The sequence below is a fragment of the Trachurus japonicus genome, chromosome 18 (genome assembly GCF_045865225.1).
Source record: "Trachurus japonicus isolate A0001 chromosome 18, Traja_1.0".
In the NCBI taxonomy this organism is placed as follows: domain Eukaryota; kingdom Metazoa; phylum Chordata; class Actinopteri; order Carangiformes; family Carangidae; genus Trachurus; species Trachurus japonicus.
The window spans coordinates 15,196,350-15,211,735 of NC_140924.1; the positions used below are offsets into that span (position 1 = coordinate 15,196,350).

The 15,386-nt window shown below is 41.2% G+C and overlaps 1 protein-coding gene across 1 annotated transcript in view; it reads right to left on the reverse strand.

Annotated features, from left to right (window-relative positions):
* Positions 1–15,386, reverse strand: part of hdac8 (histone deacetylase 8) — a 35,207-nt gene that overhangs the window by 9,848 nt on the left and 9,973 nt on the right. Inside the window, exons 9-10 of the mRNA XM_085759431.1 lie at positions 14,941–15,035; positions 557–662 (exon numbers count right to left, since the gene is read on the reverse strand). Coding sequence (XP_085615557.1) covers positions 557–662; positions 14,941–15,035 — 201 coding nt within the window. The remainder of the gene's footprint in view (positions 1–556; positions 663–14,940; positions 15,036–15,386) is intronic.

Here is a 15,386-nt window from a genome sequence, read left to right on the forward strand (position 1 = left end):
CGGCGAGTTCCCGACCTGACATCCAATAAATCTCCCCGCCGTTCAACTCTTCACCTGAGCTTCACCCAGGCGGAGGATCTCTCCTGGGTGCTTGCGGGCTGTCAGCGCCCGGACCAAAGGGCCGTCGGAGCTTTAGGGCTTAACCACAGAGCCGCAGATGCACTCACGGACGATTATACGAACGTTAAAGGAATATATGGGAAGAGAAGGATGCAGAACACAAGACTCAAGACCAAAGGGGGTTGTGGGTAAAAGAGTGAGGGGTCGACACAAAGGGATGTGAAGAGTCACAGAGAGTGGAAAAAGAAAAAAAAAAAGAAGTCGTACTTTGATCCCACACAGAGACGTATAGAAACAAGATGAGAAGATGAAACCACACATGAAAAGATCCACGTGGAGACAAAGGAGCTTTAGGTGAGAGAGGGTTCACACACACACACAAACAAACACACACAACACAGACACACACACACCTGTTTACCCACCACACCCTCCACCACTGTAAGAGACACAGCTGTGCATCCACTGAAACACACACAGACACACACACACACACCTTTGATGGTGCTGATGACCTGGTCCAGGTGTTTGGAGTCGTTGCGGTCTGGTCGACAGCTCGGGCTGATCTCCAGCGAGTAGTCGGGTCCGTACTCTGTGAAAAACTAAACACACAAACACAGAAAGACCACAACATGACAATCAATGTGACAAATCAAGATGCAGTGATTATAAAGTGACGTTTTTTGTTTTTTTTTCTTCTGTCTCTTCGTCACAGTCGAACTTTAATCCCACACATCTGCACACAGACGCTGCAGCCCAGCGCCAAAGTACATTTTCTCCTCTTTTCTGCCGTCTTTAAAGAATGCAGCTGCTTTCCTGGAAACATTTTCGGGCTCCGTTTGGACTTTGAAGAACTGGACTGTGAAACTGACTGGTGATGAATATTTACACAGGCTTTCAGGGATCAGTGTTTAAAAAAAAGAAAAAAAAAAAGAAGGAAATATATCCACAACGGTGAAAAACATCAAAGACTACCTTTGAAATATTGAGCAACAACCTTTTTTTGTCCTCAATCAACATCCTTCCTCATTGCTTTTATCGATTTATGTTCTCACATTGTGCATCATTTCAATATCAATCAACTTTATTTACTTATTTATTGAATATAAGGTGTGGAAAGGCAGTTTTCTCTGCAATAGAGTGTATAGCCGTGTTAACGCCTCTATGGCTGAGCTAAATGCTAACATTAGCATGCTAACATGCTCCCGATGGGAAAGTAAACATATGATGCTAACAGATATGATGTTCAATTTTTTTCTTAGGTTTTTTCGTTTTTAGCAACTTAAAGGGATAGTTCACCCTAGAATGATATTTCGCTCATTATCTACTCACCCTCATGTTGACTAAGGGCTGGAAGAAGTTTCAGATTCCTCCGTGGCTTCTCTGAGTTACAGGGGGTCTCGGCATAGCAGTGCATGTCCATATAACGGTTGCAAAGGGACACCGGAGCTCTTCGTAAAAAAACACACACAAAAAAACATCCAAATACCTCCATGATGCTTGTATGTAATGTCCGTCTTGTGCTGAAGCCCCAAATTGCGTAATTGTCCCGAAAAAAATTAAATAAGTCTATATTTTAAGCTTGTTTGTAGCGGAAGCTTGTCGAAGCTCCTCTTCCTGGTCCGTCCAAATCTCGCGTGATTCGCAGTAACCGCGCTGACGCCGGCGCAAATCACGCGAGATTTGGACGGACCAGGAAGAGGAGCTTTGAGAAGCTTCCGCTACAAACAAGCTTAAAATATAGACTTATTTAATTTTTTTTCGGGACAATTACGCAATTTGGGGCTTCAGCACAAGACGGACATTACATACGAGCATCATGGAGGTATTTGGATGTTTTTTTGTGTGTGTTTTTTTACGAAGAGCTCCGGTGTCCCTTTGCAACCGTTATATGGACATGCACTGCTATGCCGAGACCCCCTGTAACTCAGAGAAGCCACGGAGGAATCTGAAACTTCTTCCAGCCCTTAGTCAACATGAGGGTGAGTAGATAATGAGCGAAATATCATTCTAGGGTGAACTATCCCTTTAACAAGTTCTAATCAGCACAAGACACAAATGTCTTTAGTTGTCCAGGTATTCAGTCATGAACTAAATTCAGATTCTGACCCAATCCGCTTGTTAAGTCTTGACGAAGCAACATTGAATAAAACTGTTTCCAGGTCCAAACTGCGCTGGCTCTCGATTTTCAAACATGTCGCAATGCTGTGTCCCTCGCTGTTTTAACAGATCCGAGTCCAAAAAGACCTTGCCATTGCCCTTCTACTGCTTTCCTCCTGATGAGCAGGAGAAGAGGAATTGGCTGCAGTTGATAATCCGTAAACAAACGAAGAAAAAGTAACGTTAACTTCTTCTCCAGAGTCCAGATTGTTTACTGTGGACCTGTCTGGACCCAGGAGTGACGTCAGGCTTAACAAGCAGATGATGGTGCTAGATGGGATGAAGACCAAAGAGGAGATTTGTGGATTTAGTTAAAGAAGACATGAAGTCAGTTGGTGTGAGAGAAGAGGAAGCAGAAGATAGGGTTAGATGGCGACCCATGAAGGGAACAGCCGGAAAAACAAGAACAAGAAAGATGGAATAACCAAAGTCCATTTAGTTCATCCTGAGGGGAGCAGGAATATCTCAGCCAGATTTTAAGATAATCCATCCAACAGCTATCAAGACAATTCACTCGAAACCTCAAATACTGAGACTGGCGAATCTCAAGGAGAAGTTGGGAGAACCCCGAACTCATTAGGATTCATCCTCAAGGGACCATGAACATCTGTAACAAATTTCATGGCAGTCCATCCAATATTTCCTGAAATACATCAGTCTTGCTTGACTGAAGGGGCGGACAGACCAACAATGCCATTTCAAGAGCTAGAACGCACACGTAAAAAAAAAAAACACACAATAAGGGTTTTCAGATGGACACATGTTCCTTATATCTGCAGATCTTGGTATGTTGTCTAGGAGCTGCATTAACACAAATAAATGTACAAGGCTGTCTCGTCTGGTTGACGTACAGAAAGAAAATGTAATGCAGAGCACAGAGGAGGAACCACAAGTCAGTCAAACGTCCCACCGAGACAGACAGGGCTGCACCAACCCAAAAAAAAAAGGGGGGCCTGAGATGATTTCAGCAAATACCAAAGGCTCCTGGCATTTCAAGCAGAGTCGGACCGATTCCATGAAAACAGAACCAGCCAACATGAAAAAAGAAAAGAAAAAAGAAAAACAGGTGGAAATCCAGAGAGTGGGTTCAACCAGAAGTTAAAAACAGAGCACGTCAGTTGAAAAAATGCATTTCCAGGGAATTCGCCGGGCCGTGACTCAGTGCCATGAGAGCAAAACAAACTCGGAGGCCAGGTTTGACCACAAGTGCGTCAGTCCATTTGCAGCGACTGTTGTGAAAGCCTTGGACTCTGAAGACTCAGCAGAACGCACGGAGCAAGCCAAGGTGACTGAGGCCTTCAACAAAAGACTCATATTCCTCCAACGCATACCACATATAGGAAAAGATCCACTTCACCATGAAACGCCCAGTGAAAAATCACCTGTTCTGAAACCGAACCCAACATCAAAGTTAATCTTTGCTCTTGGGGGAAAAAAAGAAAAAAGACATCGGACAAAGTATTTTTGACACTTTTTCCTGAGCTTTCAACCACCTGAGTCCAATGGCTGTTCACAATGAGGATCTGCTGGATTCTGTTCAGATTCCAAAGCCATCAGACAAATCTGTGATTTTGGATTTCTTTTAAAAAAAATTTTTTTTAAAAGACCCAGAAGAAGTTTTCTATTATTGATTGATGAGCTGATTATTTTTTCAGTTGATGATTTTGTCTTCAAATTACAACCACCAGTCCAAAAAAAAGCCCCAAGAAAAGATTTACAAGGAAAGAGAGAGAAAAAGCACTGGCTTCCACATGAATCAACAATTTGTTTCACCATTTTAACTGATATTGATCTTCTCGTCTGGCTCGCAGCACTGACAGCAAACCACATGAGTATCCTACAAAATGTCAGACTGCTCCTTTAAGTTTGGCGGACTGATTTGGTCGACATGCTGTAATGATTTCTGCACTGATGCCACGGTCATTTTAATGACTGGGATATGTTGTTTTGGATTGAAACTCTTTAGTGGATTAGACGGGTTGTCATTAGAGAAGACATCAGACAGTGTGCTGACAACACACACACAGACACAGACACACACAGAGACACACACACAGGCCTGAGCAGATGTACGCGCACAGCAGAGCCAAGCCAATACGCAGTAGGAGTATACTTTTGTTTACTTGAAAGACAAAGGCTACTTTGTCTTAGTTAAATCGTCCTGTTTGTAAGTGTGTGAGTCAGAGAGAGGGAATTCACCCTCGTGTGTGCAGCAGGGGATATCCGTCCTATTGATCAGAATTAGCTTTGACGCTAATAGTCGTTAGCAATGTGCAGTTTAGCTAGCTGCTCTTCGTTTTCAGTCAGTTCTGATAAACCGTCAGTGATGTGCCATTATCAGCCGTCACTGATTATGTTAATACTCTGAGTTTAGTCATGCCAGTACAACTTCTGCTCTAAGATTTGTTCTTGTCGGATGTAGTTTGTTGGGGAAGAACCTGCTTTTTTATGACAACGCTGCACGACAACAAGCAAACTGAGCTTTTCTTTAGTTCCAACAAATCCAATGTGATGTCGTCCATCTCGTTTACTTTTAAAGGAAAATACTTTTATCCAAAGAGACCTATGAGGGACATCGCTAAAGCTTCAGCGCTACGTCTAGTCAATAAGTGCAAGGTTTAATCATCAAATTTGCATCAAATACACAATCCAACAACTCCAAAACGCCCTCATGGACAAGTTGTGACCTGCACATTCACCACGCTAATAGATAATAACAGAACGTGACCAGACAGAGTTGTTTTAGAGGGAAATTAATGCAAAACTGCTGATGTGCGTTGCCGTTGGGGGCAGTTTTTCGGCAAACAGTCTCTGCATTTACCTCTAAAACAACTCTGTCTGGTAACGTTCTGTTATTATCTCATAGTGTGGTGAATGTGCAGGTCACAACTTGTCCACCAGAGCGTTTTGGAGTTGTTGGATTGTGTATTTGATGAGTTTGATGAGAGAAACCAAGAAATCCCATTTGCCTCCGTAGCGTAGCTCTGAGCAGCTCGCAGCTCTGCTCCGCCGTTCTAAAAATAGCTTGCACCGACAATTAAAGGTAACGACCCTACTGCTATGACTATAGGGATTATGGCAATGGGCCAATTAGCCAAAATGTTGAACTATCCCTTTAAGTGCGTTAGAAGAGGAGGTTCAGCTGCTCATTTACGTACTCGCTCGTTCCACCACCAGGTTGAACCAATCAGGAGCCTGCGAGGCTGAAAAAATTAGGTCAAACAACGAAGTACCAAAAACTGCACTTCTCCAGACGACCATGACAATCTGTCTCAGCTTTTGTCTGAACATAACTCGCTTATTAAAATTTCATTGTGGCCTAAAATTCTCTATAGTTCGGGTGTGGTCGCTCTGAGTGACAGGCGGTGAACAAACCCAAAGTCTGGTGTCCAAACACACACACACACACACACACACACACACACACACACCCCTCAGCACTGTTTGTCCATTAGTCTGGAGTTGGGCCGAGTCAGGGACGGCCAAGATGACAACAGCAGAGCAGCTTCAACGTGACTGTTCTCAAACCTGTGGGCGACGTCTTTCTTTATTTACAGTCCATGGTTGAATATTTAACGACTCACGACTGGATAGAGATCCCCTGCTTGTCGTAAACGTAGACAAAGAGTGTTTGTACGTGTGTTTGTGTGAATTTCCATGGGTGTTATGCAAAGGTGAGGCCTTGTTTTGATATATATAGTATATATGTGTCTGTATGTGTGTGTATTTGTGTGTGTGTGTGTGTGTGTGTGTGTGTGTGTGTGTGTGTGTGTGTGTGTCTGTTTCTAATTAACTGCGATGGGTTCTGTGTCTTACCTCCGGTCTCAACTGAGCTCAACATGAGAGTAGTTGCTTAACACACAGACACATGCACACCCGCAATGTATTCCCATGAACCCAGTGCTCTGTCTCCTGCTGTCCAGCCACACACACACACACACACATACACACACATACCATGCATACAACACACACACACACACACACAGTCTCCTGCTGCCTGCTTGTTTGGCTTGGATGAACATGGGGAGAAGAGAGAGAGGAAGTGAGGAAGAGAGAGGTGCAGACACTCCTTAAAGAAACACTCATTTTTATATCATATCTCCATAACGTTTTCATATTATTCCTGAAACCCTGTAGACGACGGGCTGCTGTAGAGTCAGAGGAGAGGAAGAAGAGGAAGAAGAGGAGAGGAGGGGTGCAGTGAAGCGAGCAGCATGTGAAACAGACAAAATGACTCATGATAAATGAGAGATTTTTAGTGTAGCGGTCCAGTGACGCAGAACATCTACATCACCTGGACAAGGTCAAGAGACAGAAAATACCCACTGACTGGCTCCAGTGTCTCCGGCAGAGACGCACACACACTACACACGGGGAGATAAATAGCAGAAAGGTCCTCGCTTATTTACCATGGTCCTTAACATGGACCCCGCTGCCCATCACTCACCGTCCGCATGAGCTGGTTTCTAGGAGAAACGCTGGCATCCAACCAGAACGCGCCGCAATGTGTGTGTGTGTGTGTGTGTGTTTGTCTGCACGAATCAGCGTCTTCACAGCAGCGAAAATAAAGTCTGATAAACACTATCAGCGCAGATGCTTATCGTTATTTGTGTGTTTTTGCTCTGTTTGTACAGCCTCATCAAAGCGACATTCAAAACAAATACGAGGAGACGCGGCATCGCTACTAGTTAAATGTTACAATAACAGAACTTGTACTTGAATAACCACTGGAGCATGGGCAGAAGACACAGTGGTGGGATTAGAAGTTGTTGTACCAACAGCTGTTGTAGCTGTAATAACACAGTTATATATAAGTATTGTTAAGGCCTGCGCAATATGAGCAAAATATTCGATGACACTGTTCAATAATGCGATGACGATATGACTAGCGATGAATTAGCAAATATCTAAGTGCGCTTTTTAACCATAGTGTTCCTGAGTCTTTCTGCTTTAATAAATACACTGTTAAAAGGTACCCTGAAACACCGAATAGAGTAACAGAAAGATGTACTTTAATTGAACTAATATCGTATGAATAATCTTCACTCATGGTATATCAGGCAACCTTTTGCGATGCAAAGTTTATCAAGCATGTTCGTATTGCGATGACGATGAAAATACAATTAATCGGTCATTATTATTAGTTTTATAGTAAACAGCATGATAATAATGACGGCAATGGCAGAAAAAGTTGTGTAGTTGGAGTTATACTAGTAAACATAAGTTCTAGTAGCAGTATCTAGTAGTAACTATAAAAGTAATGGTAATAACAGCAGTGGTAAGAGTGGGGATGAAAGTATTAGTAATAGTTGCCAAATAATAACAGAAGTATCATTTATAATACTGAATATGTACATTAAAAAAATACTTTTTTTAAAGATGGGGAAAATTTCGTCCACATTTTTGTTTGTGTACATGTTTGTGTTTATTCAAGCGAGTGTGTGCGTTAAAAGCAAAAATGTACTATAGTGAGAAAGTCCAAGTGTGTGTCCAAGTGCATGCGTCAGACTGTGGACAGTAATACATGTGTGTGTGCGTGTGTGAGTGTATGTTTGTTTTTACAGCGATCAGCAGGATCTCCAGCTATGAAGGACGCCGAGCTGCACAGCGGAGGGGAAAACGTCTCGGAAAACAAATGGCCTGCGTCTGCTATCAAGCTGCTATCTAATAAATGTTTTCAACAAGGAAAGAAAAACGGCCCAATGCCCAAAGTCGCAGTCACATAACGCACGTACGCCTCTCTCTCTCTCTCTCTCTCTCTCTCTCTCTCTGCTGCTGTTGGACTCTCTCTCACCCTCAATACCTTTTCGTCATCCCATCAGCCTTATCTGTCACTTTTCCTTTTAAGGCAGGGAACCCCACAAATAGTAATATTGTGTTTGTTGGGAAAAATGAAAGGAAACCCAGGGGATCTGATTCAGGCCCAGTGCAGCTCATTGAGTAACACGTACATTTTCCTTCCGTCCCTGACCCAGTGTTACTGTTTAAATGTTTGTTTGTGTGTGATTTAATGATAACCCCAACTCTAACAACTTATTTATCCAATAATTTAGTTTCTCGGCTTGTTTTCTCAACATACTCGGGTTGATGAAACACAATAACAACATTGCATCAATCTGCATCTCCTTAGTACATAATCTGGATCCATTTTGGGATGAAATCATTTTCCTTTTGGTGAGATACTGAAGTTTAGTTGTTGTTTAAGTGAATTACTACCTGGCAACTGCAAAACATTATAAATGCCAGCAGACACAGCATAATACATCTAAACTTTACCGTCAAAAGAGCTATTTATAAGTTTTAATACTGCTGCACAGCTAACGTTAGCATTAGCAGCCGATTACATAACCTGTCTCGAAGAAAGATTCAGTTCAGTATCAAACTTTATTCCTTTAGTTGCAAAAAGCTGCTCCGAGTAGCGGAGAACAACCTTGTTCTGCTTCCATTTCTATCGTTTATTCTTCTAACGAAGTTAGCATGCTAACCAGCTAGCCCCAACCCCATTGGGCTCAATTTTCCAATACCGAGTCACTGCAAATTTTATACACATACACACTTGTACATGTATAGATACTATCTAGTTCTATAGGCAACCGCAAATGTAACTGAGAACAGAGAAAATTTTGTAAAATGTTTTTAAAAAATAATACCGTAAGCTGTTTTTTTTACAAATAAAAGGCCAGTGAAAAAATTGAACTAAATGATTCAACCCCTCTAGGATAAAGCCTGTCCATGAACCTGAAACACTGCTGCATTAAGAAGATAATTGCAACATAGACAAGACTCCCTGAAGGGAAATAGAACAGGAAACTGACTCTTTTGGCTCATTGTTGGTACATCCCAACATTCGCCAAACACTTTCCCTGACACAACATCTGTCAATACTCTACAAGAAGAATCATTTTGAATGGAGAAAGATGATGATAATGTAATAATCAGCGTCTTCACAGGACATTTTTCCATGCTATTTTGTAAATAGACAAATTTCCCCAGGTCTGGACATGAACACTCTACTCGGACGATGTTTCCGGTGATTGAGCCCGTGGCTCTGGGAGCCGACACATCCCTGACGGCAGCGTGGGGTAGGACAGGAAGTGGCTGCAGACAGGAAGAGAGGAAGTAAAGAGGCGGGACGCTTCCCCGCTGCCAATCTGGGACCAGAGACGTCCTCCCTTCCTGTGTGACTCTGAGACAGACACACATTTGTATTTACTTCTGTTGGGTTTCCAGGAGACAGGAGGATTTCAGGCACGCAGTTGGGCAACGTGGACGCCGTTTGGCTACGGCTCATGGGTCTGTGTGCTTTACCTGGTCCAAGAAGTTGTTTAGTATCTGTCTACAGTCATCAAGTGTTTGCACAGCAACAGAGGTTGACAGGACAGCTTGGTTCCATTACTCTAAATCAATGTCCACTCAGGAGAAAATGATGCAATGCCAAAATCTATTGCCCAACTGATTGAAAACTGGAAATCCTAGAAAGATCCTACCAGGCAGTTTTTCAAACGAAACGAAACAAACGAAAGGACCCTGCACTACCAAGCGTCACATGTTTAAAGTCTATGTACAAGCTCAGTCACGTCACAGGCCTTCCCCTTTGTCCTTATTTTGAGTAATTTGTTGCCGTCTGCCATCCAGAGAAGACGAAAACACTTCAAATATTAAAACGTACAAGAGAAACAAAAACCCCTTGAAGCTGCTCTTATTTGACCATTCTGTGGTCACAGCAATAGAGGGTTTGCAGATGCACCACAAATCTGCTGGCTGCTCCTTCTGGTTTAGTTTTATTTTGTTTATCCTTCATAAAATAATGGTTTTGCCAGATGGTACTTTCTTTTATTTCTGTTTGACAGTTGGCCTAACCTCAGTGCTGCTGGATATCCAAGACAGAGCCCTATGAGCTAGATGTTCGTCAGAGGCCGTTCTCTGAATTGTCATAAAAGACAATGATACACATTTGTCTTTTAGATTTGTTATTGAAGTGCTGATTAAAGAAATTAATCTTAAGCCTTTTGGATCAGTTGGAATCACATAAGGTAGCCCTGGATTAGGGTCTCATCAGCAATATATCCAGTAGAGTTTTTCATGAAACTTAAAAAAAATATATATATATCCAAGATGGACATTTGGAAAGCTAATCGTACGTTTTGGCTCCCAAACAACCCGAGGTAAGAGATGATAAGGGATTCTCTGGAAGGACTGAAGGGATTATGGAACCACAACCCGACTCTACAAATATAAGCAAATCAATTCTCCAGTTTCCATGTACGAGTATTTTTTTGCATATATTATGGCATGTGCTTTATGGGCACATTGGAGACAGGAAGGAGAAGAGCAACAGATAGGCGGAGAGATACAGTCTGTGACAAAGAATAAGAGCTGGATTCACACCAGCAACGTTGTGAGTACATGGTATGTGTGTTTTCCCACTGCGGCGCAGGGGCGGCCGCAGGAAGTTTGGATCTGTGGTTTGTTTTTATCAAACCACAGCGAGGCTGGGAGGAACTCAGCTGCTGGGAAATGACCGAAAACAGAATTTGGAGAAGAGGATGGGGTTTGGGGTGGTGCAGGTTGAATTATGAGGAAGGAAGGCAGATGCAGAGCTCCAACTGTTCATCAGACATTACAGTGGCAAAGCAACTGTCTATCATCTATATTACTATGTTAAAAGTGTCAAATACTCCAAAACATTATTCTGACAAGCCAAGATCATAACTCACATGATCTTGGAAAGTTGTTGGGAAAGTAACATATCTTCTATTACCATTTCAACAAGCTAACTTTTGGCATGTAACGTGAAATATTAACTTGCAAAAAGTGAAGTAAAATAATTTTATATTGTTGGTCATGATTTAAAACTTTATAGTTGTTGTGTTAACATACTAACACTTAGCATTTAGTACTTGGAATATTAGCTAATTATCATTTGACCAATTAGCATTTTTAAAAGCTAAATTAAAACATTTACAATGTTTCTTATTAGCATGGGCATATTAGCATTTTGACATTGCTGATGTTTAAGATGTAACTCTTTTAATGTTAATAACATTTGTGTTGTTGACATGTTACCATGTCAGGGCTAACGATTACAATGCTAGCTTGTTCATTTATATGTCTAAGGATGGTAAACAACTCGATTTTTAGCATATAGCATTTAGCACATTAACTTGTTTAAGTTTTAAATTCACATAGATTAGGAATACAACAGAGAATCAATGTATTTTGGAGTTGAATGTGCCATGATGATGATATTAATCCAAAAGTTACCTCATTATTCTCTAATCTTTGAGTGAAAGGTGTCATTTGTTTGACTCATTTATAATGATACTGTCTGTGTTCTTGTGTGACTCATAAAGAACACATAAATGTTCTTGGTAAAGCAATTAGCTAAAAACAAAGTAGGATATAAAGACAATCCGCAGTGCCCGTCCAGTCAGAGACACAAACTAACCGCTGACCTCTATATCTATTCTTAGCAGACCTCATACCGTTGCCCTCTGATTCACATGTAGATTGGCTCCACAATAGTGGAGGTCAAACGTGTATCAGCTAACCAGTAACGGACAATACAAGTCAACTGGGAAGGTTAATGACTCTGGAGCCTCTACAAAAGCCACTTTTACTTGTGTTTTTATTAGATATTGCAGTATAATAGGTGTGATAGCAGCACGCCATTGTGTGGGTTATCTGCAGTGTAATATTTTGTCTGGTAATCAGGGAATATTACAGCACTATTGTTGATGTGACGGGCCAACTCTGACTGATGATTGTGTTTTTAAGACTACTATTTTTAGCCATTTTAGACAAGAACACACCAAAAAAAAAAACTGCATACTCACTCTTGAAAAAAATACGGTAGATTTAATTGAAAATAAACTGGTCTAAGTAAATATTTACAACTCGATTAAACCAAAACAAATTTGTGTAGATTAGACTTTGAGCAGATAAAACAAACTGGAGCTGTTTGAAGTGCCTGTTTCTCGACGCTGTAAACGAGACGAAGCACCATTTATTATTATAGTTTGACAGGCACTTGTTTCTTACAAGGAAACATTTGGAGAATGAAAACAAATTTAAAAACTGATTTTACTCCTGCTTGAGTCTTATTTTATTAATGAAAACACTCAATTTCTTCTTCTTAGCAAACAGTCGGACTCTTGTTTCCTCCATTTTATCAGTAATTTATCAAAAAACTGAAATACAAAAAAAATAAAATAGACCAGTGCATTATCTGACTTTAATGAATGTGTGTATTCATGTGGTCTCGTCTACAGTAGAGCACAAGGGTGGATGGACACACACACATTCGCTCTCACACACAGAGGGGTACAAAGGTAGTTTTTGTTCCCTGTGTCGCTGGAACTTCAGCTTTGCTTGGTCATCATGGATAAATGCCCCTCTTATCGAGCACAACGGGCTCGGACAGAGCCACAAAGACACACACACACACTCACACACAACACACACACATCTGTGTAAAGTTGTGTAGAGCAGAGCTATGACTTTGGTAGAGATTTACCTTCCAACTTGATCTGTCATATCCAATAAATGGGAAAAAGAAGCCAATAAGAAGTACAATATCATATAAAACTGAAACAGCTGGTTCAGTTGTTCCATTTTTGATTTATAGGGAAAATGGTTGTGTGTGTGTGTGCGTCTGTGCATGTGCATGTGTGTGTATGTGTGTGTATCCTCGACCTCGTCATCATCATCTTAGGCAGCTGCTTGCACTGATAGTTGCTTTGTTTTCAGTGAGTGCTCCTTAATGAGGTCAAAGGCTATTTAGGGCCACTGGACGCTGACGAGGAGAAACAAGAGGTACCTTCATCTCACACTCACTCAGACACACACACACAGACACACACAGACACACACACACACACACACAGCTATTCATTACATTTGACCAAGACAAGGTCCAAAAATCAGTGGCTGGAGAAAGAGACTCTTTGTGTGTGTGTGAATATAGGAGCAAGAAAAGACAGATGGGTCTACTGATTTCTATTTGGAGAGAGGATGAGTCTATTTGATTTACCAGTCACATGGTCACATGTCCTTTCTTTCACAAACAGAAATTACCGAGGCATTTCCCTCCCTCCTCTTCGCTAAAATCAAATCCAATAGGTGGTTTTTGTTTACATCTCACGCCATGACCTAATTGCAGAGAATAACCAGATTAAGTCCCAGTTTAAGTTGTTTACATGGTTCATAATCATCTGATTTTTTTTTAAATTGGAGCACGGCTCGAAATGTTGATGTTTGATAATGCTGTTAAAGCGGCACTGGAGGTTGTTTGAGGTGGAGCATCGACCGTCGGTGTGGTACCTGCAGGGGATTCTTGTCAGTTTAGAGGAGCAGCAGCACAGGAGCCGAGAGCAGTTTAAGTGAATGCTGCATTTTTATTATTTCCACAGTGATGTTGCATCCTGCATCTCTGACTCATCCAAATCTGAAATGATGCAGTGAACTCACGATTTGTGTTTGCTTTTAAAGTCAATCTAAAATGGACAGAGCATCTATTAACTGAGGATATATGATGAAAAAATAAAGGAGCAGAGGAATTGTGGGGTTTTTTTCCTCTTAAAAAGTAACAAAACATAAATAGTTTAAGGACTAAATCAATAAAAGTAGTACCGTAGTAAAATCTTTAAAATATCCATTTGTGTAATATTTTGAGCAGTTTCCTGGTTCTATATAAAGTCAGGAGATACCATGACCATGTCCTGTTCTGCTATATTGTGTATAACAGGAAAAACTACATAGTAATACTATAAGGGTTCCTACACATTTGACATTTCAAAATGCATTTTTCCAAACCCTAATTTCCAGATTTCTCTGTAAAAAAAAAAAATTCAAATAATTTGTGACATTTGAGTGATTAGATGTGTATCATGTAAATAAATTATGCAATTTATCGTTTGTTTTCATTATTCTGAATTTGTATGCCATTTTGTCACCAAATAATTTCCAGGCGATTGTAGCTAGGTACAATAGTGCATACATAATTTTCCCAAATACAAAGACCAAACCCAGAGAGGTATATAAGATAAATACAGTATATTTCCGTACAATAGTTTCCATTTTCCATACCTTTCCAGACCTGGAAATGTATAAAATCAAATTTCATACTTTTCCATACTTCGTAGGAACCCTATATACTGCTCTTTGTTTTGAATTCGACTCATTATAACTTTATTTAATTTTTACTTTGGTTTTTCAATCCAAAAAGTTCAATAAATGCAACAATGAGTAAATTGCAATATTGTTTAAAATAATCAGGATGATGATTTGTGGCCATAACGGAGCCGCCCTGCTCCATTTAGTTTGTAATTCACCTGTCTGGCAGGAACGGAGCGAAGCAGAGAGAGAAGACGGTGTTGGACGAGGTGGACAGAGAGGAATTGTCAACAACGCCGCCCTTCTCTCTCTCTCTCTCTCTCTCTCCACTTACACTGTCTGACTCACCTGGAGACAAACCCCTTTTTTGAGAAGAAGGCGGCCATCTTTGATTAGCCAGAGTGACTCAGCAGACGGCGAACAAGGGGGGTGTGTTTGCGTTTTTTTAATGTGCGTGTGTGAGTGTGCGTGTGTGTGGCTTCGTTTTGTGTGACAGTGCGATGAATGAGCACATTTGTGTTTGCGACCATGTGGGAATATGTAAATGTGTGTGTGGTGACTACAGCCACGGCGGTGAGGGAATGTGTGTGTGTGTTGTGGTACCTCGTGGTCTGGGATCTCGGAGGACAGAGTCTTTCCCAGCACGGCGGCCGTCAGGTACGTCCAGCAGCGAGCCGTGTTGGCCAGGTTATAACCTCCTGGTGAGAGAGAGGAAGGAAGTCACGTTACCTGCTGCATGTATGTACGACATTGCGATCACTGAAACCTCCCAAAGTTCATCTGACAACAGCTGGAAAGTTTATTTTAAATTTAACTGCATGTTTTATTTATTACAACCAATTCTAGTCGACCCATACAGACAGATATGATACAGTATATATGTCCCTATATAAATAGTGATGTTGACATCTATGTCCAGTTCAGTTCAGTTCAGTTTTATTCACGTCCCGAGGGAAATTGGATTCGCAGCAAGCATCACATACACAAGACAAAAAAGACAGCATCCAAGACATCAACATGCATTAAAAAACAGTACGAGTAATAGAAAC